At 37.2% G+C, this 18,064-nt stretch overlaps 1 protein-coding gene across 7 annotated transcripts in view; it reads right to left on the bottom strand.

Moving 5' to 3' along the window:
* cald1a (caldesmon 1a) overlaps positions 1-18,064 on the bottom strand; it is a 333,467-nt gene that overhangs the window by 99,271 nt on the left and 216,132 nt on the right. Inside the window, exon 1 of one of the 7 annotated variants that reach the window (XM_028804796.2) lies at positions 3,392-3,538. The exons of the other annotated variants lie outside the window; for them this stretch is intronic. Coding sequence (XP_028660629.1) covers positions 3,392-3,438 — 47 coding nt within the window. The 5' untranslated portion in view covers positions 3,439-3,538. Of the gene's footprint in view, positions 1-3,391; positions 3,539-18,064 lie in introns of those variants that run through there. 7 annotated transcript variants of the gene reach the window in all.

Genomic DNA, 18,064 nt, shown 5'->3' on the forward strand with positions numbered 1-18,064 from the left:
CAGGGTAAACCTGCTCTCATCTGTGAAAAGTACAGTGCCAGTGGTGGACCTGCCAATTCTGGTATTCTATGGCAAATGCCAGTCGAGCTCCATGGTGGCAGGCAGTGAGCACAGGGCCCACTAGAGGACGTTGGGCACTCATGCCACCATCATGAAGTCTGTTTCTGATTGTTTGGTCAGAGACATTCACACCAGTGGCCTGCTGGAGGTCATTTTGTAGGGCTCTGGCAGTGCTCATCCTGTTCATCCTTGCCCAAAGAAGCAGATACTGGGTCCTGCTGATGGGTTAAGGACCTTTTAGCTGCCTGTCTCCTGGAATCTCCTCCATGCCCTTGAGACTGTGCTGGGAGACACAGCAACCGTCTGGCAATGGCACTTATTGATGTGCCATCCTGGAGAAGTTGGACTACCTGTGCAACCTCTGTAGGGTCCAGGTATTTTCTCATGCTACCAGTAGTGACACTGACCATAGCCAAATGCGAAAAAACAGTCAGAAAAGATGATGAGGGGAAAATAGAGGCCTCCACCTGTTTAACCATTCCTGTTTTGAGGGTCGTCTCATTGTTGCCCCTCTAGTACACCTGTTGTTAATTTCAATAACACCAAAGCAGCTGAAACTGCTTAACAACCCATTCTACTACTTAACTGACCAGATCAATATCCTAGAAGTTTCATTGACTTTATGCTATACTCTGATTAAAAAGTGTTCCTTTAATTTTTGAGCAGTATACTATTGACTCAGATTTAGATAGTCTTCACCTCAGTATTGCCAAGAGAATTAATCCATGGAACATTAACGGTGGTCTTGTCTCAGTAAGCTGTGCCTTGTACTTCACTATAGTTTGGGGACTCCTAATTAAATACTCAAAACACCTCAACTGTCTTGTAGTTCCAGACATATATATTATTCTGTATGTATGGAAAACCAAACTGAATGAATTTGGCTTACATGTCACTTGGAACAATTTTATGGTTCAATGACTATGACATTTTGAAACAAATCCAATGCCTCATTAAGGCGAAAGTAGAAGTAGCAATTTAAACAACAAAGAGCAAAGGTTTTTTTTGTTAGCATCAGTGGACCAATAGCAAGTCTGTGGCAGCAATGGATACTGTTTATGACTGAAAAGTCTCCCAAAAAAATCTGTTATAAAAGTGCATGACACATCATGTGTGAATAGAACACCTTCCATATGTTAAAATAAACAAAACGTCTGTAAAACCAGATCACATTTTGGCACTTGATTGGAATATTTTACAAACTGGACTGGTTTACAAGCGAATGATGCATTGGCACTGGCTATGTGTAATCTCTGTCACTCAGTTACAAGGAAAGAGTAAATGTGCGGTTCACAGAATTGGCAAAATGACAAACTCTAGAATGTACATTCAAGCTAAATGGTATGCTGTCACACTCCGTTAAAAGAAACTGAAAATAACTCTAATTGAACAAGCTCTTTTTGCTGTTGATAACAAACAACCATAGCAGATGCAAATTTCTGTAGTCGATGCACCTAAATTAATAAATGTGCCAAATGCCTCTGATACCAGCACACCTCTGCTCTCTGTCTTAAAGACTCCAACTTATCTGAACTCTTCTACTTGAGGCAGCTGCTTGAACCCTACCTGATTCTGATAACCTCTACCATCTTTGGGAAATGTACTTGCTGCATATATACAGTGCTTCCAGTGCACGGTTTTATTATACAGTATTTTCACAGAAGGCATGTGAATTAATGATAATTAGTTATCATTAAACAACCAGCTGCAAAATAAATGTAGTGTACAATTATTTTAGGTGTCAGGTTTACACTCACATACACAAGCATTTCAGAAATGTGTGCCTTAGGGAATATGTTAAAAATAGACCCTAGCAACTAGCTACTTAACTTTAATTCAGTAATCTAGCATAAGAAATAAGTGTGCAAAGATAATTACATTATATATGATATAGTATATTAGAGAGAGCACTTTGATATAAAGTACTACCAATTTTGTTTATTTTTGTTAACTACTGTATTTAAACTAGCAAACTTAATAGAACATAATTTTGAATGTAACTATAATAACAATGTCTATAGCCAAAAACCTGACCACTTTTACCTCCTTAAATTCAAGAGAGAAACCTCCGCTGCTCAGTGTGGAGCCAAAGCATACTGTATCTAAACAAAATCAGGCATAAGGTAAGAAATAATCAAGGGTGGGAAACTGGCCAACGCAAGGCACAAACACCTACTTCAAATATATCCACAACCAGTTCTACATTTATTACATGGCAGAAAACTAAAATGACACAGAACCGGTATCAACCTGCAACCTTTATACAGAAAAGGAAATAGTTGTTCATAGGGAAATGTTGCATAAAATTCCCAGTTTTGCAGTGTTATCAACACCCACTTGAAACCATGTGACCTTTAGACCTATTCTGAAGAGGAAAACAGGTTAATGTCTCTTTAAACCCGTATTTAAATCATTTTAGTTATTTGCCATATCAAGTCTAATATCACTGTTAGAGTCACACAGCCTGATTGTGAGAATTATCATTTACACAAAATAATTCTACATTTATGTCAAAAGGTAATCCCACATAAATCAAGTTTTACATATGCAGTCCCATTTAGTAAATGCTTGTTTTTTATTTCAGTGAAGTGACAGTTGAAACAGGGCAATAGACAATGAAATAGGATTAGTATTACAATTTCATTGCCACTGAATTAAACTCACATTTTTATGGTCCTAGAATGCTGGGTTTGATTTTAACCTTTAATATGAATCGAAATTAAAAAAAAAAAAACACCAATTAACATTTAATATATCGCATACAGTAGATGCATGTGCAACAACAATGAACCCTTATGAGGTCAGCTAGATAAGAATGATATAATAATAATGGTTTGTAATGTTTAGGAGATATAAAAGTAATCACACCTTCTTTGCTACATTTCTCAAAGATTTATGCCATTTACAATTCATTCTCTTAAGGTTGAAAGAGGAATTACAAAAGTAATTTGCTTCCTTAACAAGTATTTATATATAATGCAAGAGTCAGATTTTTTTCTTGATTCAAATTGGGTCAAACTATTTTTTTTTAACTATGTATATTCTAAACTCATAAAACATCACATAACATGACATCAAAGAAGAGCAGCAAATAAATTAAGAAGAGCAGACACATAAAATATAGGCAGGGAATTCTAAACTAACATTACTACTAAACTGTGTCTCCCGATTAATTTAAAAAGACAGTCCACACAGATATTCATAACTAAATATGCCGATGTACTGCACTGTGCTTCTGTGCTTTGGGGTTGTTAACCAGAACAAGCAGCTAACAGACTTTACCAGCCTACACTTACCCATTTAAAGAAGCAGCCTCTGAAAATAAACTTACCTTAAAAGAGCTTGCCATTTATTTTTTCTAGCAAATGTAAAAGCCATGCTGGAGCCTAAAAACAACTAGTGACCAGTGATAGGCCACAGCAATTTCAAAGAGGGCAGTGGCCTTTGGTTCAGCATTCCTTGCACCTCTTGAAGCAATAAATACATAAGCTCATTGTATGTTTTTTTTTTAGTCATTGCATTATGACTGGCTGCCAAATGGCTGGATCTTACTCAAGGTCATACACTGTGGGACTTTCCAAAATTCACTGTCAACATGGAATGTGTTCACAGTAGTTTTCTTTTTTTGATAATAAATAAAGAATTTGTATTTGTAATTTAATAAGCATTCAAATTGCATAAGTGAAGTAAATATTCAATTATAAACTTGATACCAATAACATCCACATGACTGAAATTAAAATTTAGTTTTTGTTACTTTAAAAAAGCCCCAAGTTTAACAAACCTCCCATCATTCATTAAATTAGTATTAAAACTGTTGGACAGCATTTTTTTATTTTAGCTTTCCTCTAGTGCTTGCTGCTCATTTGTATTTGAATAGTTGTGATTCCTTCAAGATTTATTTGAATTTGTGGTTACTACTTGTGTAAAGGCAGTTAGATTAAGTACAGTAAGTGCTACTTCAACAAAGTTTTGCTCAGTGGTTGTAAGCACCCAAAAGCTATTCAGGCAAAACTAGATGCAAAGGAAGAAACAGCCTTTTATAGAGCACACTCATGCATACATTCACACTAACTTACTTGAGCTACTAATTAATCTAACTTTTATATACTGTATGTCTTTGAGATGTGATAGAAAACCCAAGTACACAATGAAAATCCTGTTGCTGGGACAGGGAGAACATACAGACTGCATATGGTAGTGAATAAAATGTTATAACAAGCAATTATTTTCATTCTTAACATTAAAAAAGAAAGAAAAAATACATTTATTAATATGCAATAACTAAGAAAACAAATCAGTCTTTCAGGAGTAATTAATGACTCCAGAATCATAATTAGGTTCTGACTAATGATACTGGAAACTGGTTGGATATATATTGGCTCTCTAGATATGTATTGGCACTGGTAGTTACCTAGGCCAGTATTATTAGGCTGTTTTTCTAGTATAAACAACCTTTCTGAAAAGCCATTCCCTTTGACAATAATGAAATGAGCATTAAGAACATGACTGCTAAACAATTCCAAGAGCTTCAAACATCAAACTTCACCCACATTGAAATGGGACTGATAATAGGGCTTTTTTTTTTTTTTTTTTTTACAAAGGACACAAGGTAATTAATTTACTTATTATTTTAAGTTCACATTTTTTTCCTGTTAAATGCTGTATTCCAGGTTTTTCTGTGTTCCCCTATTATGTTAACCCCTGCCAAAACTGGGCACAGCCTACTCTAAGTGTGCACCAGATTTTCATTTGGTAATTAAGGTTGTTTTTGTTTGAAAGGTTAGAACTTCATCCAGTAAGTAGCTGCAGAAGATTTGCTTATAAACAATTATATTTGTTTCTGTGTGCTGCAGCAATTGCTTGATAGAGCACTTACTCTTACACAGTGAGAGTTTACATAGAGGCATTTGCCTCTATTTGAGCATCTGTTTTTTTCATCAAAGTGACATGCAAGTCATTATTTGGTCTGACTTTTAACACTAGAATTACCAGAGCCAACGAAAAAACTCATAAATCCGGCCCACCTTAAATCCCTTCGCACCTCTTCATCAGCGTCTTTTGTCTTCTAAATGTGTCAATAAGCCCAAACAGCAAGCAGCCTGCTATACCATCCCTCCCACCGCCTCAGAACATCGCATTTGTGCGACAATGTTTTCTGATTGCTTCTATTCCCGTCATAAAATGATTTTTTCAAAATGTTACATATATTTGTCTCTTTTTTCCGGGTGCTGCACTGACATCGTGCACCAGAAGGTGTGAGCTTATTCAGTGCAACCAGGAACACACAGGTTGCTTGTGCTATAACATGCTTGACTTGGCGGTGATCATCACACATGTACTGTGCAAGGCATGTACAGGGGCCACTCAGAAAAGAACAGCGTTCATGGTTCACCTTGCAGAGGAAATTCGTCGTCGCTTCTTATAAGAAAAGGTGATGGATAAAACAAGAGAGGACGCAACATTGACAAGCTTCTGTTCCAAAACCGCTGCTACCCCCAGCCCCTTCAGTGTAAAAGTAACCAAAGCACAGAGAGAAGTGTGTACATTGCAACAGGTACACATGTTGTAAATGTAGAAAGGATGGTCCTTGGGTGTGTGGGAACTGTTAACATTTGAATCTGATAATTGTATATAGCGCGGAACTGACCTCTGTACTATTCTTTCCTCTGCATGTCCTGGAGTACAAAAGAAACACCCCCATGCACCAAAATGTGAAAGACCGCATGGGAAAGATTGAAAGAAAAAGAAAAAACGCAGTCACTGATTACAAGGGCAAGAATGCATGCGAATGAATATGAATAATGTTGCATCAGTGCCACAATGTTTTCCGAAATGTACTATACAGATCATAAAATGAGTTATTTCAAATCTCATATATACCTATGTCTCTGTTTTTTTGTCAGTAGTATGTATCGTGATCGTGACTGAGAGAATAAAAGTGAAAAAAAACTAACTTTTACAAGTACTATAAATTTACACCGGCTGTTACAGTCACAAATCAAATGTATGTTTTTATTGTATAATATTAACACTAACCACAGCACCATGGAAGATGTCGTATTGTACTTGCACCGTTTGTGAAAGTGTTTATTTGATATTTGGCCATCAGCTTTCACACATTATACAAAATTCATGTCTACATTTTGTTATTTATTACTAAAACATGAAAACCGTTTCTGTTTTAACGATGTGTTTACATAGATTGTTGTAGACACAAAACACACATCAAATGATTTCCCCTTACAATTCTGGGTAGCTCACTCGCCAGATAATCAATCAAGGCAGGAACTGGGAGAACTTCTTGCCCGTTCTGAGGCAGTGTGGGGGGGGGGGATATGGGTGTGGGGGGGGGGTGGTATAGCAGGCTGCTTGGGCTTATCGACACATTTAGAAGACAAAAGATGCTGATGGAAAGGTGGGCCGGATTTACGAGTTTTTTTTTTGTTGGCTCTGGCAATTCTAGTGTTAAAATGCCCCGTCTGTCAGCTTTTGAAAGTGAAGAGATTTGGCTTTCTAAGGCATAGACACCTGCATCTGTAACTTTCAACAACTGAAGAAACAGAAAACAAAAAAAAATGTTTATACTTGGCTCTTCCAGCTTACAGACAACTATAGTTATACAGTGTGTACAGAAAAGAATCACCCCCTTCAAAATACTTACATTTTGTACCTTTGCAGCCTGAAATGAAGACACACACAAAAATATTTCTCCAACTGTGCACTGCAATTTATAATAGCCACGTGATAGATATAACAGCAACAATTCAGGGGGAAAAAAACTAGAATCCCTGAGATGGTTAAAGGACACCCACCTGTGTCAGTACTTTGTGGAACCACCTATTGGTTTGATTACAGCCATGTGTCTGTTGGGATACTTCTCTACCAACTCTAGACTGTGTAATATTTGCCCATTCTTCTTTACTGTTCAAGCTCAGTCAAACTGGATGGTGACTGTTGTTGTACTGCAATTTTAAACTAATTCCACAGATTTTCAATTGGGTTTAAGTCTCGACTCTGACTAGGCCACACAAGGACATTCACCTTATACTCCTTCAGCGCTTGTGCTTCAGGTCATTGTCATATTGGAAAGTGAACCTTCTTTCCATTAAATACTTTCTGGCAGAGGGCAGCAGGTATTTCTGAAGAATTTGAGGGTATCTGGCCCCAACCATTTTTCCTTCTGTCTTGATAATAACTCCAGTCCCTGCTGCAGAGAAATACCCCCACAACAGAATGTTACTACATCCATACTTTATTGTATGTATAGTGTTCTTTGGATGGTAAGCTGTATTGGCGTCGTGCCAAATATACAGTTTGGCATTGAATCCAAATAGTTTGATTTTGGTCTCGTCTGATCATAACACCTTTTTCTATTTGGCCTCAGAATCTTCAAGGTGTGTTTTGTCAAAGCTCAATTGAGACTTAATGTGGCCTTTCACGAGAAGTGGCTTTTTTCTTGGCACCCTCACATACAAGCCACATTTGTGATATTGTTGTCACATTCAGACAATGACCACTCTTTGCCAAAAACTCCTGTAACTGCTTCAAAGTTGGCATAGGCCACTTGATAGACTCTCTGAACAGTTTCCTCCTGGCTTTTCCATCCAGTTTGGAAGGATGGCCTGATCCGGGAAGGGTCTTAGTAGTACCAAACATTTTCCACTTCTTGATTATGGACTTTACTGTGATACTAGAGATTGATAAAGCCTTTGAAATTTTTTTTGTATCCATCTCCTGACTTGTCCACAACTTTATCCCCGAGATCTTCTGACAGTGCATTGCCACCCATAGTTGATGGTTTGCTTTCATTTGCACTTCCAAGCACTGGAATACCCTTGGAACAGCTGTTTTTGTGCTGAACTAATCTGAGTGATTGCAATCACAAGTGGAAGCCAATTAGCTTGGTGCGCAATGGTGAAGGTGGTTGACTACAACTAATTGAGTTTACAAGTATTTTACAAGTACTTTAATTATCTCATTGAATCTGTTTTTTTGTTTTATATTTTTTTCTGAACTGTTGCTATTATGTCTTTCACTTGGCTGTTCTAAGTTGCATTGAGTAAGCAAAATGTGAATATTTTGAAGGGTGTGATTTAGGGTTGGGCGGTATGACCAAAATTCTATATCACGGTATTTTTCTAAATTATCCTGGTTTCACGGTATTCAACGGTATTTTTTTCCCCATGCATGAGTGGATGTTAACCACATTTTCCAATGGAATTACTGGCTAAGAATAACCTATTCCACTGTCAAGAGTATTGTACATTATACAAAAAAAACATTTTAATGTGCACACAAGTATTAATACAGGTTTGCATTGCCCCATAAAGTGATAGTTTTCAAGGGGGTGGCACTAATGGAGAAGGTATCACATTGCATGACAGATGTAGTCAAAATATAGAACCTTTTTATTGAACAAATTTTGCAAAAACTTAAACTATAATTTTGACAACATATTTTCAACCATACAAAGAGGCATTTAGACTTAGTAAAATATCCAGAAGTGCTTGTCAAAAGTTGTATTGCACTGAATATGTCTTGATATCATATACTTGATATCATTTTCATGATGAAATGCATTAAAGCAGGTATTACACATGCACAGTAGTGAGGCGGTAGTGCTGCTCCCTCGCAGTAAGGGGTCCCCAGGTGTATGTTCAATGTAGAGAACTTTATCGCAGGTGTGACGAGGCTCCAAAAAACTGGATGTATGAATAGCTATCGCACAGGTTTAACTTAAATATTGTATAAATGTTGGGTTTGTGATCTGCTGGTCGGAGACACGAACACAGAATTCAATGCATATTCTTCTGAGCGGGCTTTCTTTATTGCACGCATGCTGTCTCTATCTGACGTACTAAAACCCCAGTTCCTATCCGTCCTTTTTCTTTCTCCACATAACCAATCACCACACGATAAACATCTTTGTGAAATTAAAACTAGTTATAAACTTAGCCCATGGAGTGTTCAGAACTTTAAAAATATCTTCGTTATACATGTTTAATTATGCCATCCATTCAGAGTTGCGCCCATCTCTGAACGAGTCGCCAGCACATCGAAGGATGAATACAAGCAAAACATACACTAGCAGGGTCAATATAGCACAACAAAACCCCACATCCTACATGACTTTGAAAGGAAACTGAAGCACACCGAGTAAACCCACCAGAAAAACATGCAAATGCAAGGCAGGCACGCCGCCGTGCCCCCATATGATTAATGCATGCTTTAATGCATTTCACCACGAAAATTATATTAAGTATTTATTTTAGCATTCTAAATGTTCAGAGAGAAGGAAGATCATGAAGTGAATGTATTCTGTGCGGCGATCGCTGCCGGCGCCTCCTCTTAGTGCAAGAAGAAGTCAGTTTAAGAATCACTTAATACAAAGCATTTAATGTGCTATATAACTTATGACGGGGTTTGAAAACATGTCGTCACGCTATTACACAGTACCCAGGTACATTACACTGTATTGAAAACAAATAAAACAAGTACAGCTTGGCTTGCAGTATTATCCAGTAGTATAGAAAGAGTATTTACACATCTGACCTTTTAAAACTAAAGTATCTTCAGGCTCTCTGTCCATTTTCACCACGCAGCATTCCTATGCTACCGCCCACTGTTTGGTGGTGTAGCGGTGAAAAAGAGCCCTAGTGCAACAAATCTGTGTTTAGCGGTGTAGCAATGAAAAAGGTCCCCACTTGAACAGTTTCCCGCTGCGCCAAGTTCCGAACGTCGTTTAGGCAATTTAAACCGGTGTTGCGGTATAAGAAAAATCCATATCATAAAAAAAATAAAAAATGGTTTTCGGTATGAACCAGTATACCGCCCAGCACTAGTGTGATTCTTTTCTGTAACAAGCCCATCTGGCCGGGAATGCAGCCGCAGCCACACCCGGAGGTGTAGCCGGAAGTAGGTCAATGAGCACCTGCAGCACTTCCAGGTGGGCTACAAAAGGAGCCGATAGTCACCACTCTGGGCGCCAGAGTCAGGAGGAGGACGAAGCTGCGTTGGAGGAGTGGAGGAGAAAGAAGAATGTTTTGCTTTGTGTTTTTGTGTGTTTTGGGACTGTGTTAGGGTTGAGGGACACGGGGAAGATGTGGCCCCCAGCTGAGGAAAATTGATCTTGTTGTTTCATTTTTACATGCCTCCATTGTCAGTCTGTGTCGGGTCGATGCCTATATAGTACCTTTGCCACAATATATAAAATCTTATTTCTTCCCTATATTTATGTCTCACCGCAACCTTGTAGCAGGGCAGACAGCAGAACTACACTTCCCGTCAGGCAAGACAGGGGTGCTATGGCTGATGGAAAGCATCCTAATCAATGTGCTGTGCACAAAGTTTGAATGGGATGACAGCAGCTAGCTTTTTTCCTCTTCTTCTTTTTACAACAATTTCATTGCCTCAATTATAGCTTTTGTTTAACATAACACTTTTTTATCTCGTCATAGATTGTCTTCAGCTATATTGTATTTCCAAAAAAAACACTGTTCCTACATTTATTATCATCTGGAACATTTTCTGAAAAATCAATGGTATTTAACAGGAGTGTATGACATTGCTATACCCTTAAGGAGAAATGATTTTCTTTCTTTTCACTCCCCAAAAAAACCTAATATAAACTAAAAAAAAAAAAAAAAAAAAACTTTTTAGTGAGTTTTACAATTTCAAAATTGCATGCAAAATTAATTTTAACTTCAGTTTTGCCAAACTGTATGTGAAATGAAGCTTGGCCCTTTTGCTATTTATTGGTTGCCTCTTATAATGTAGCAGCAGTCACCTAGTGCCTATGGTTGATCATTCTTTACATAATTCTCTTAGGTGGATTGTGATCCTTACAAGGACCACTCACTGATGCCACACAAGTTGTCTCTCTTCTGTGACTTTAGTAGGCTTGCAGTTTTTGCTGGCTCCCCTGAAGCAGGCTCTGAAGTTGATCTTTACATGACAGAAAGTAAGCTCATATTGGTAATCACTTATCCCTAGGCTAATGGAACTTGTGAGTGCTCTTACAATATTTTCTGATGTTATATTTTACATGAAGCTACATTCAAGTGGCAGGCAAGGAAAGTGGTTGAGTGATGGTGCTTGTGGTATTGCAGGCAAATAGGAATATCACTGTACTGTGACTTTTTTTACACAAAATAATAAATCTGAAAGGAACTGATGACGCTATATTTTTTACCAAAGCAATGCCTTACACTTTTAAAAAAGTCAGTGCCATTTTACACCTACACATTGCAAGATCGCAATACTAATCAGCACTCATCATGTGCTGTTTGCGGCATGTCATTTGCAAGAGGAAATTAAGAAAAAATAAAATATGCTCTATAGCCAATTCATAATGAACTTTTAATAGTCACACTGAAATACAATGTCAGGGAAACGGCCAACGTGCTGTCTACAACATAGTGGCGCCTATGGATAAAACAAAATGACATTGAAAAAGACATGAAACAGGTAAACTTTTAAACAAAAAAATTAATAAAGCTTAAATCATAATAGCATTACTAGCACTGACCAGTTCCATTTTTTTCTTTTATCATTATACTTTTTTTTTTTTTTTTTAAACACTAAGCACCTACATAACCAGCCATGTTGAACCCTTATGTTCTTTATTAAAGTGGTATTTTATAATTTAACCGCAGACCATAGGTGTTACTTTTTAATTTTTATTAACAAAATTAAATTCTGTAGGCTCATTATTCAGTGACCATAAAATACTAAAATAAAATCTTAGACTTAATTTTTTAACTAAAAAAAAACAATACATTTATGTATAATACATATTGCATCTAAGGAAATAAAGGCTTATAATTGCAAGGCACAATTCTAATAAAATGTTCGTAAGATGTTTATCAAGAAGATACAACACTAACATTCTTAAATTTGGCTTTTAAGCTAACAAGTCTATTGTTTACTAAGACGTAATGGCAAATTCTTTGTATCTATTCTCTTACTAATTGAAAATGTGAGCTGCTGTACTAAACACAAAATTTGCTCACTATTCACACTTGGACATAGACTTTTAATTGAAGTACAAAATGAAAGGCTCTCATTAAAATAGCTTCTCTTTCCCCCATTACAAGCTGGACAACATACTGTATATGTCTACTGCTATTCTCCATGCACAAGAAGGCTTCTCAGATTCCCTTTTTTCAATTTATCACTCAACTTTATTTTTTTAATGTAAGAGCCAATACACCTGTCTTCTCTTATCTGACTGCTCTCTGTTTACGGAAAGTTCTGGCAGCAAAATGACACATGTGCTTCCTCAAGTTCCATAATAATAAGCAATCGAGTCATTTGGAGTGAAAATTATATGAACATTCTCTAGAAGGGCTAATTCTTAGAAACAGCAGTTTAATGTTGAAAAGAGCTACATGTAACAAAAATGAATATTAATTATAAATACAAGATGGGTGATGCTGCCATATACGAAGCAACTTTTGAAAATAGATTTGATACAATTTTCAAATTGTTTAGGCACTGTGCACAAACAAAGAGGCAGCACAAATTAAGTCTATATTGTTAATACTGTTAAGTATGTTATGTTCAGACTGTATAATGACACTGAACAGTGAAACCGAATCTGGTGTACTGCATGAAGTTCTGGTCGACACTGTAGAACTAGAAGCTGTGAAGGAGAGAGAACCTAGTGCAGCCTGGGACTAAATTGCTTATCCTACTCTGCCAGGTTAACACTAGAATTACCAGAGCCTACGAAAAAACTCGTAAATCCGTCCCACCTTAAATCGTGTGTTAAATCCGTTTGCACATCTCCGCCAGAGTCTTTTGTCATCTAAATGTGCTGATAAACAAAAGCTACTAGCAGCCAGCTATTCCATCCCCCCACCGACTTAGAATGAACTTCTCCTAGCTCAAGCCTTGCCTTGATTTGATTATCTGGGATTGAAGTGGAGTTTTAGAGTGGAAATAATTCTAGCGTTATTTGGAATACACGCATTTCATGTGTGTTCCATTTCTATAGTAGTCTGTGCAAATACATTTTTAAAACAGAAATGTTTTTCATATTCTAATAGTAAATGACAAAATGTAGGCATAAACTACTGTGGTGGAGAGGTGCAAACGGATTTAAGGTGGGACGGATTTACGAGTTTTTTCGTAGGCTCTGGTAATTCTAGTGTTAAAGGAATTAAACTTCCTTTGAAATCCAGTTTCTTTGTCACTGCGTGTTTGTAGTGTTAGGAACAATACAGATGCATATGAATTTGCCATTTGCTCTTATATTTCACTCCCATACACTCTAAGTGATGCACCAACTTCAGCTAAAAATAAAGAGCAATTATCACAGGAAACCTTCGCATTTTAATAAATTTCAAAAATTACATTTAATGAAAGAACTGATTAAAAAAGTATGCGAGAGGGTCTCAGCAGGAAGTCAACGTCAGGTTTTTTGTAGGGCAGATGTCAGACCCACATATAGTCCACAGGTCCGGTAAAGAATATAAGAAATGTAGAGGTGCTAGGTGGCGGTAAGCCTTTCATTTGTGTTGAATGCCATAAAAGGTCAACAGGTAAGCACAGCAGAATATGTGAAAAAACGAAGAAGCAAGAAGGGAAGAATGAAATGTTCCTCCAAATATCAGAAGACAGGTATCCCATCAGTTAAGGAGTCTGACTGACCCTTTTCCAAGACAAAAACTGAAGCTGGGGAGAAAATTCTAGATGCAATATCTCTTGCTCATTATAAAACTGCAGTTCCAGAAGAGAACATATGGTAACACGCTGTCCATCAGGTAGCATAGACCGTTGGGGCAGTACAACAGAAACACTAATTTTAAGATTAATTAAAAGGCTTAAGGGTGCAGGGACACCAGAACTACTAAAAAGAGTTCTACCCTGGGGACACTGGAGCAAAGAGAAGACTTCCCCTATTCTGAAAGTGATTCTGGACGGTTACTGGTTTTTACAATATACCGTTTTGAAATCCCTTACAGTTATTATGCATCTTCTTATTTTAATTCTTACTCCAGCAGTGGTCAATTATGCATTAAAAACACTCAAGCACTTAAAAAAAATATGCATTCATGCTTGCATAGCATGCAAACTGGGCATCCAGTGTTTTACTATAACTCTGGCAGAAGGCAGTGACAGTGGTTCAGAGCTCTTTCACCCATTGCTGAGGACCACGTCTGAAGTGTGGCCCTATTTTAATTTTTTTGAAAACAGTTGAGGGGAAACTATACTATCTGCAGAACATGTAGAAAGAAATTTGCAGCAAAAGACAAACACATCATCTGCAAGACCATCACCCATTGCTTTACAGTGAATTGAATGAATGATAACCACTATTTCATTGCTATTAAGTTGCTAGTTGCTTATCATTATGAAGCTTTAGTGTTGTGTGTTCTAGTAAGTACTGATGTATGCGTTACATATGTGTCTCCAGTCTGTTTTGTCCATTTGTATCCCTAGTAGTCAAGTCAAGTCAAGTCAACTTTATTTATAAAGCACTTTACATACAACAGCCGCTGACCAAAGTGCCGAACATAGGCTAAAATAAATTTTAAACAAAAACAAAATAATAAGTATAATAAAATACAATAAATGAAACTAATTAAAACATAGTAAACACAACTAAACAGAGTTAAAACAGAGTAAAATCAACTGCTCACACAGGATCAAACGCCAAACCAAAGAGGTAAGTCTTAAGAGCAGACTTAAAAATAGGCAGTGAGGAGGCCTGTCTAATGTGGATCGGCAGTGAATTCCAGAGCCTTGGAGCCACAACGGAAAAAGCCCTGTCCCCCCTGAGCTTTCGCTGTGTCCTACCTAGGCACATCCAGAGGCAGCTGACCAACTGATCTGAGTGAGCGGGAAGGAGAGTGCATATGCAGCAGCTCAGCGAGGTAGGGTGGAGGAAGCCCATTTAAGGACTTAAAAACAAATAAAAGAATCTTAAAATGAACTCTAAACTGAACAGGCAGCCAGTGCAGTGAGGATAACACAGGTGTAATGTGCTCATTTTTTCATGTGCCAGTTAAAAGGCGTGCAGCAGCATTTTGCACCAGCTGGAGCCGAGACAGGGTGGACTGGCTAACACCAACATACAACGAATTACAATAGTCCAACCGGTTTGTAATGAAGGCGTGAATTACTGTTGTAAATTGCTCTAGTACATAAAACAGGTTACGTTTACATCCAGCCTTATGAATCAAGTTAAACTTCAATAATACATTAACACAAGCACATTATTTGGAATAGAGTGATCTGATTAAATAACTTATTATATCAACATTTGAAATTCGACATAACTCCCGTATATTCAGATTTTTAATGAGTGAATTTCCTGCATATATTTATTTAGTAAGCTATTTCTCTTGCATGTTGCAACAATATTCAACATCTTTTTTAAATTACTATTTTATAATTGTGTTTTAGTTGTTAGGAATTACTTCATTTTTTCGTTGTTTACCTTTTGTTAAGCTCACAATTGCAGGATGTCACCTTTCTACTGCAGTTGCTCTTGACCAGAGCTGCAGAATTCAGCAGTCTGGTTGCAGCTGCATAAGTGCACTGCAGGAGTCAAACATGTGGCAGACTCCACGCAAGCAGGCATGGGATTTGAATCTAGTAAGCTACACTTGTAAAATGGCAATGCTAATTAGTGTATGTTACTGTTCCACCTAAGTTAAAGATAAAGAGAATTAACTAAATGTTAAGTACATATCTCAAATGTCTTAAATTAATTGCATTCAGACAGCAGTATGTTGACTGCTAAACTGCTTTAAAGCTGCAAAAATTATACTCTAAAAGGATTAAAAAGTATGGCTGAAAAAGTAAAAAAAAATAAAATTATGGGATATTAATGTTTACCAAAAAACTTTTTACTGATAAGGATAATAAAGAATATTTCAGTTTTTCTCCCACTCATATAAGTAACGTGGTAAAGCATGAACACTTCTAGAGATCTAAGTTCAAATGCCAGGAAGGGCACTCTTTATGTGGAATCAGCACATAAATCTGTCTTCTTCAATACATATTGCAATTTCTTTCTATATCCCAGGCAGTTATGGTTAGTCAGCTTCTCCAAATAGGCCCTATATGACTGTGTACGTGTGTATGACTGTGCACGTGTGTGTGAGTAAGTGTATCCTACAATGGGCTACAGCCACTGAGTTGGTCTCAGATTTGCTCCAGAATATATCAGGATTCTCTGGCCCACTGTGATCCTATATTGGAGTAAACAGGTTAGTAAAATGAATGCCATACATTTTTCAACTTAAATATATTTATGAAAGAATACTGAAATACTCAGTTTTCAATCAACAATTAAACAATTAAAGAACAATTAAATTTACTTTTCAACTTTAAGTTCCAATCATAGATATACAGTATTATGCTGTACCAGCTGTGTAGTGCTTACCAGGCCCATCACAACGTACTCTTACTCATTTTATAAGTGTTTTACTTTAGCCACACTGTAATGGAGATCTGCGGTGGGTTGGCACCCTGCCCGGGATTGGTTCCTGCCTTGTGCCCTGTGTTGGCTGGGATTGGCTCCAGCAGACCCCCGTGACCCTGTGTTCGGATTCAGCGGGTTGGAAAATGGATGGATGGATGTAATGGAGATTTTGTGACTATGGCAGGAATACCTTTTTTCTTGGGCTACCCAGTTGCGACCAGTAAACCTGCTCATTTTAATTATGGAATGTCAACTCAGTGTTAGCAGCTTATGGCTGATTTCATCCCTAGCCTGATGCATCTTGTCAGTGCTGTTTCCTTTCGCTCAATTTAAAATTATTACCATGATCTTGCACAGAACAACAAAGATTTTAAAGAAAAATGACCAGAACATTAAAGTCCCAAATTAGAAGCAGGCAGACCGTTAGTTAGATGACGGATAGAAGGTCATATGAGAAAAAAATAGGAAAAAAAAATTTCATCAAAATCCAATACATAAAACAATACAGGTCAAACAAGCAAAACAAAGGTCTTAACACTACAATCGTCTTTATCTTACACTGACAAATGGTAAAATAGAAGGAGGTACAAAGCTAGGATGCAAGAAGCTATGCAGTGTCAGCTCAGATAGGAATAGCATGATGACTTAACTTGTCAGGTAACTTCCACGTCATGCATGTTACAGGTAACATGTGTAGTAACAGTAAATTGTATGTTTTTAGTATGGCTAAAAACTGGAACAAGAGAGTAAATATTATAAAAGTGGCTTCCTGGAAGTACAAAACCTATTTGTATTTGTTATTAGTCCCAATGGCACAGATACATCCAAAAAATACAGTACATACAGTAGTAGAACAGCAAAGTAGACACAAATTAGTAAATAGAGCAATAACAGTTGGGAATGAATGAATAAATAAAAAAACACAAAATTAGGTATGAAAATACAACAGAAAGAACAAGAAAAAATAACAGTAAATCACTATTGCAGGCTGGTTGATGGTACATATGCTTGTTTAATAGAGGTTTGGTCACAGGTCAAGGACATCACCATATGAATAATTTCAGAGGTAGAAACAGAGTCTGTTGGGACATGCTAGGATTATCACTTGAAGATGGCAGGGAGTGAAGAGTTTATTTCTGGGGTATGTGAGGTCAGGGATATTACAAAGTATAGTTTTTGGCACTTCCAGCTGTAAATGTTACGCATGGATAGAACCATGGTTTCAGGGATAAACTATGCTACTCTAACCAACTGTTACAGAAACTTGTGCTCAACCATAGTACATTTATTATGCCAAACTTTAAGGCAGCTACTTAAAATTAATTCTACTGTGCATTTATAGATGTTAGAAAGGATCCAAGCAAACAGACTGACTTTCTTCAACCTTCCACAAAAGTAAAGTCACTATTGTGGCTTCTTAATCAGAGATGTGGTGTTGAAGAACAATGAGAGTAACTCTGATGTTGACCACTACTACTCATATGGCCCCTCCAAGTCTCCTGAAAACCACAATCAGCTCCTTAGTTTTCATGAAGAAGAGAGACAGTTTATCATCTTAATACATAA

Source organism: Erpetoichthys calabaricus, chromosome 1 (assembly GCF_900747795.2).
Source record: "Erpetoichthys calabaricus chromosome 1, fErpCal1.3, whole genome shotgun sequence".
Lineage (NCBI taxonomy): Eukaryota > Metazoa > Chordata > Cladistia > Polypteriformes > Polypteridae > Erpetoichthys > Erpetoichthys calabaricus.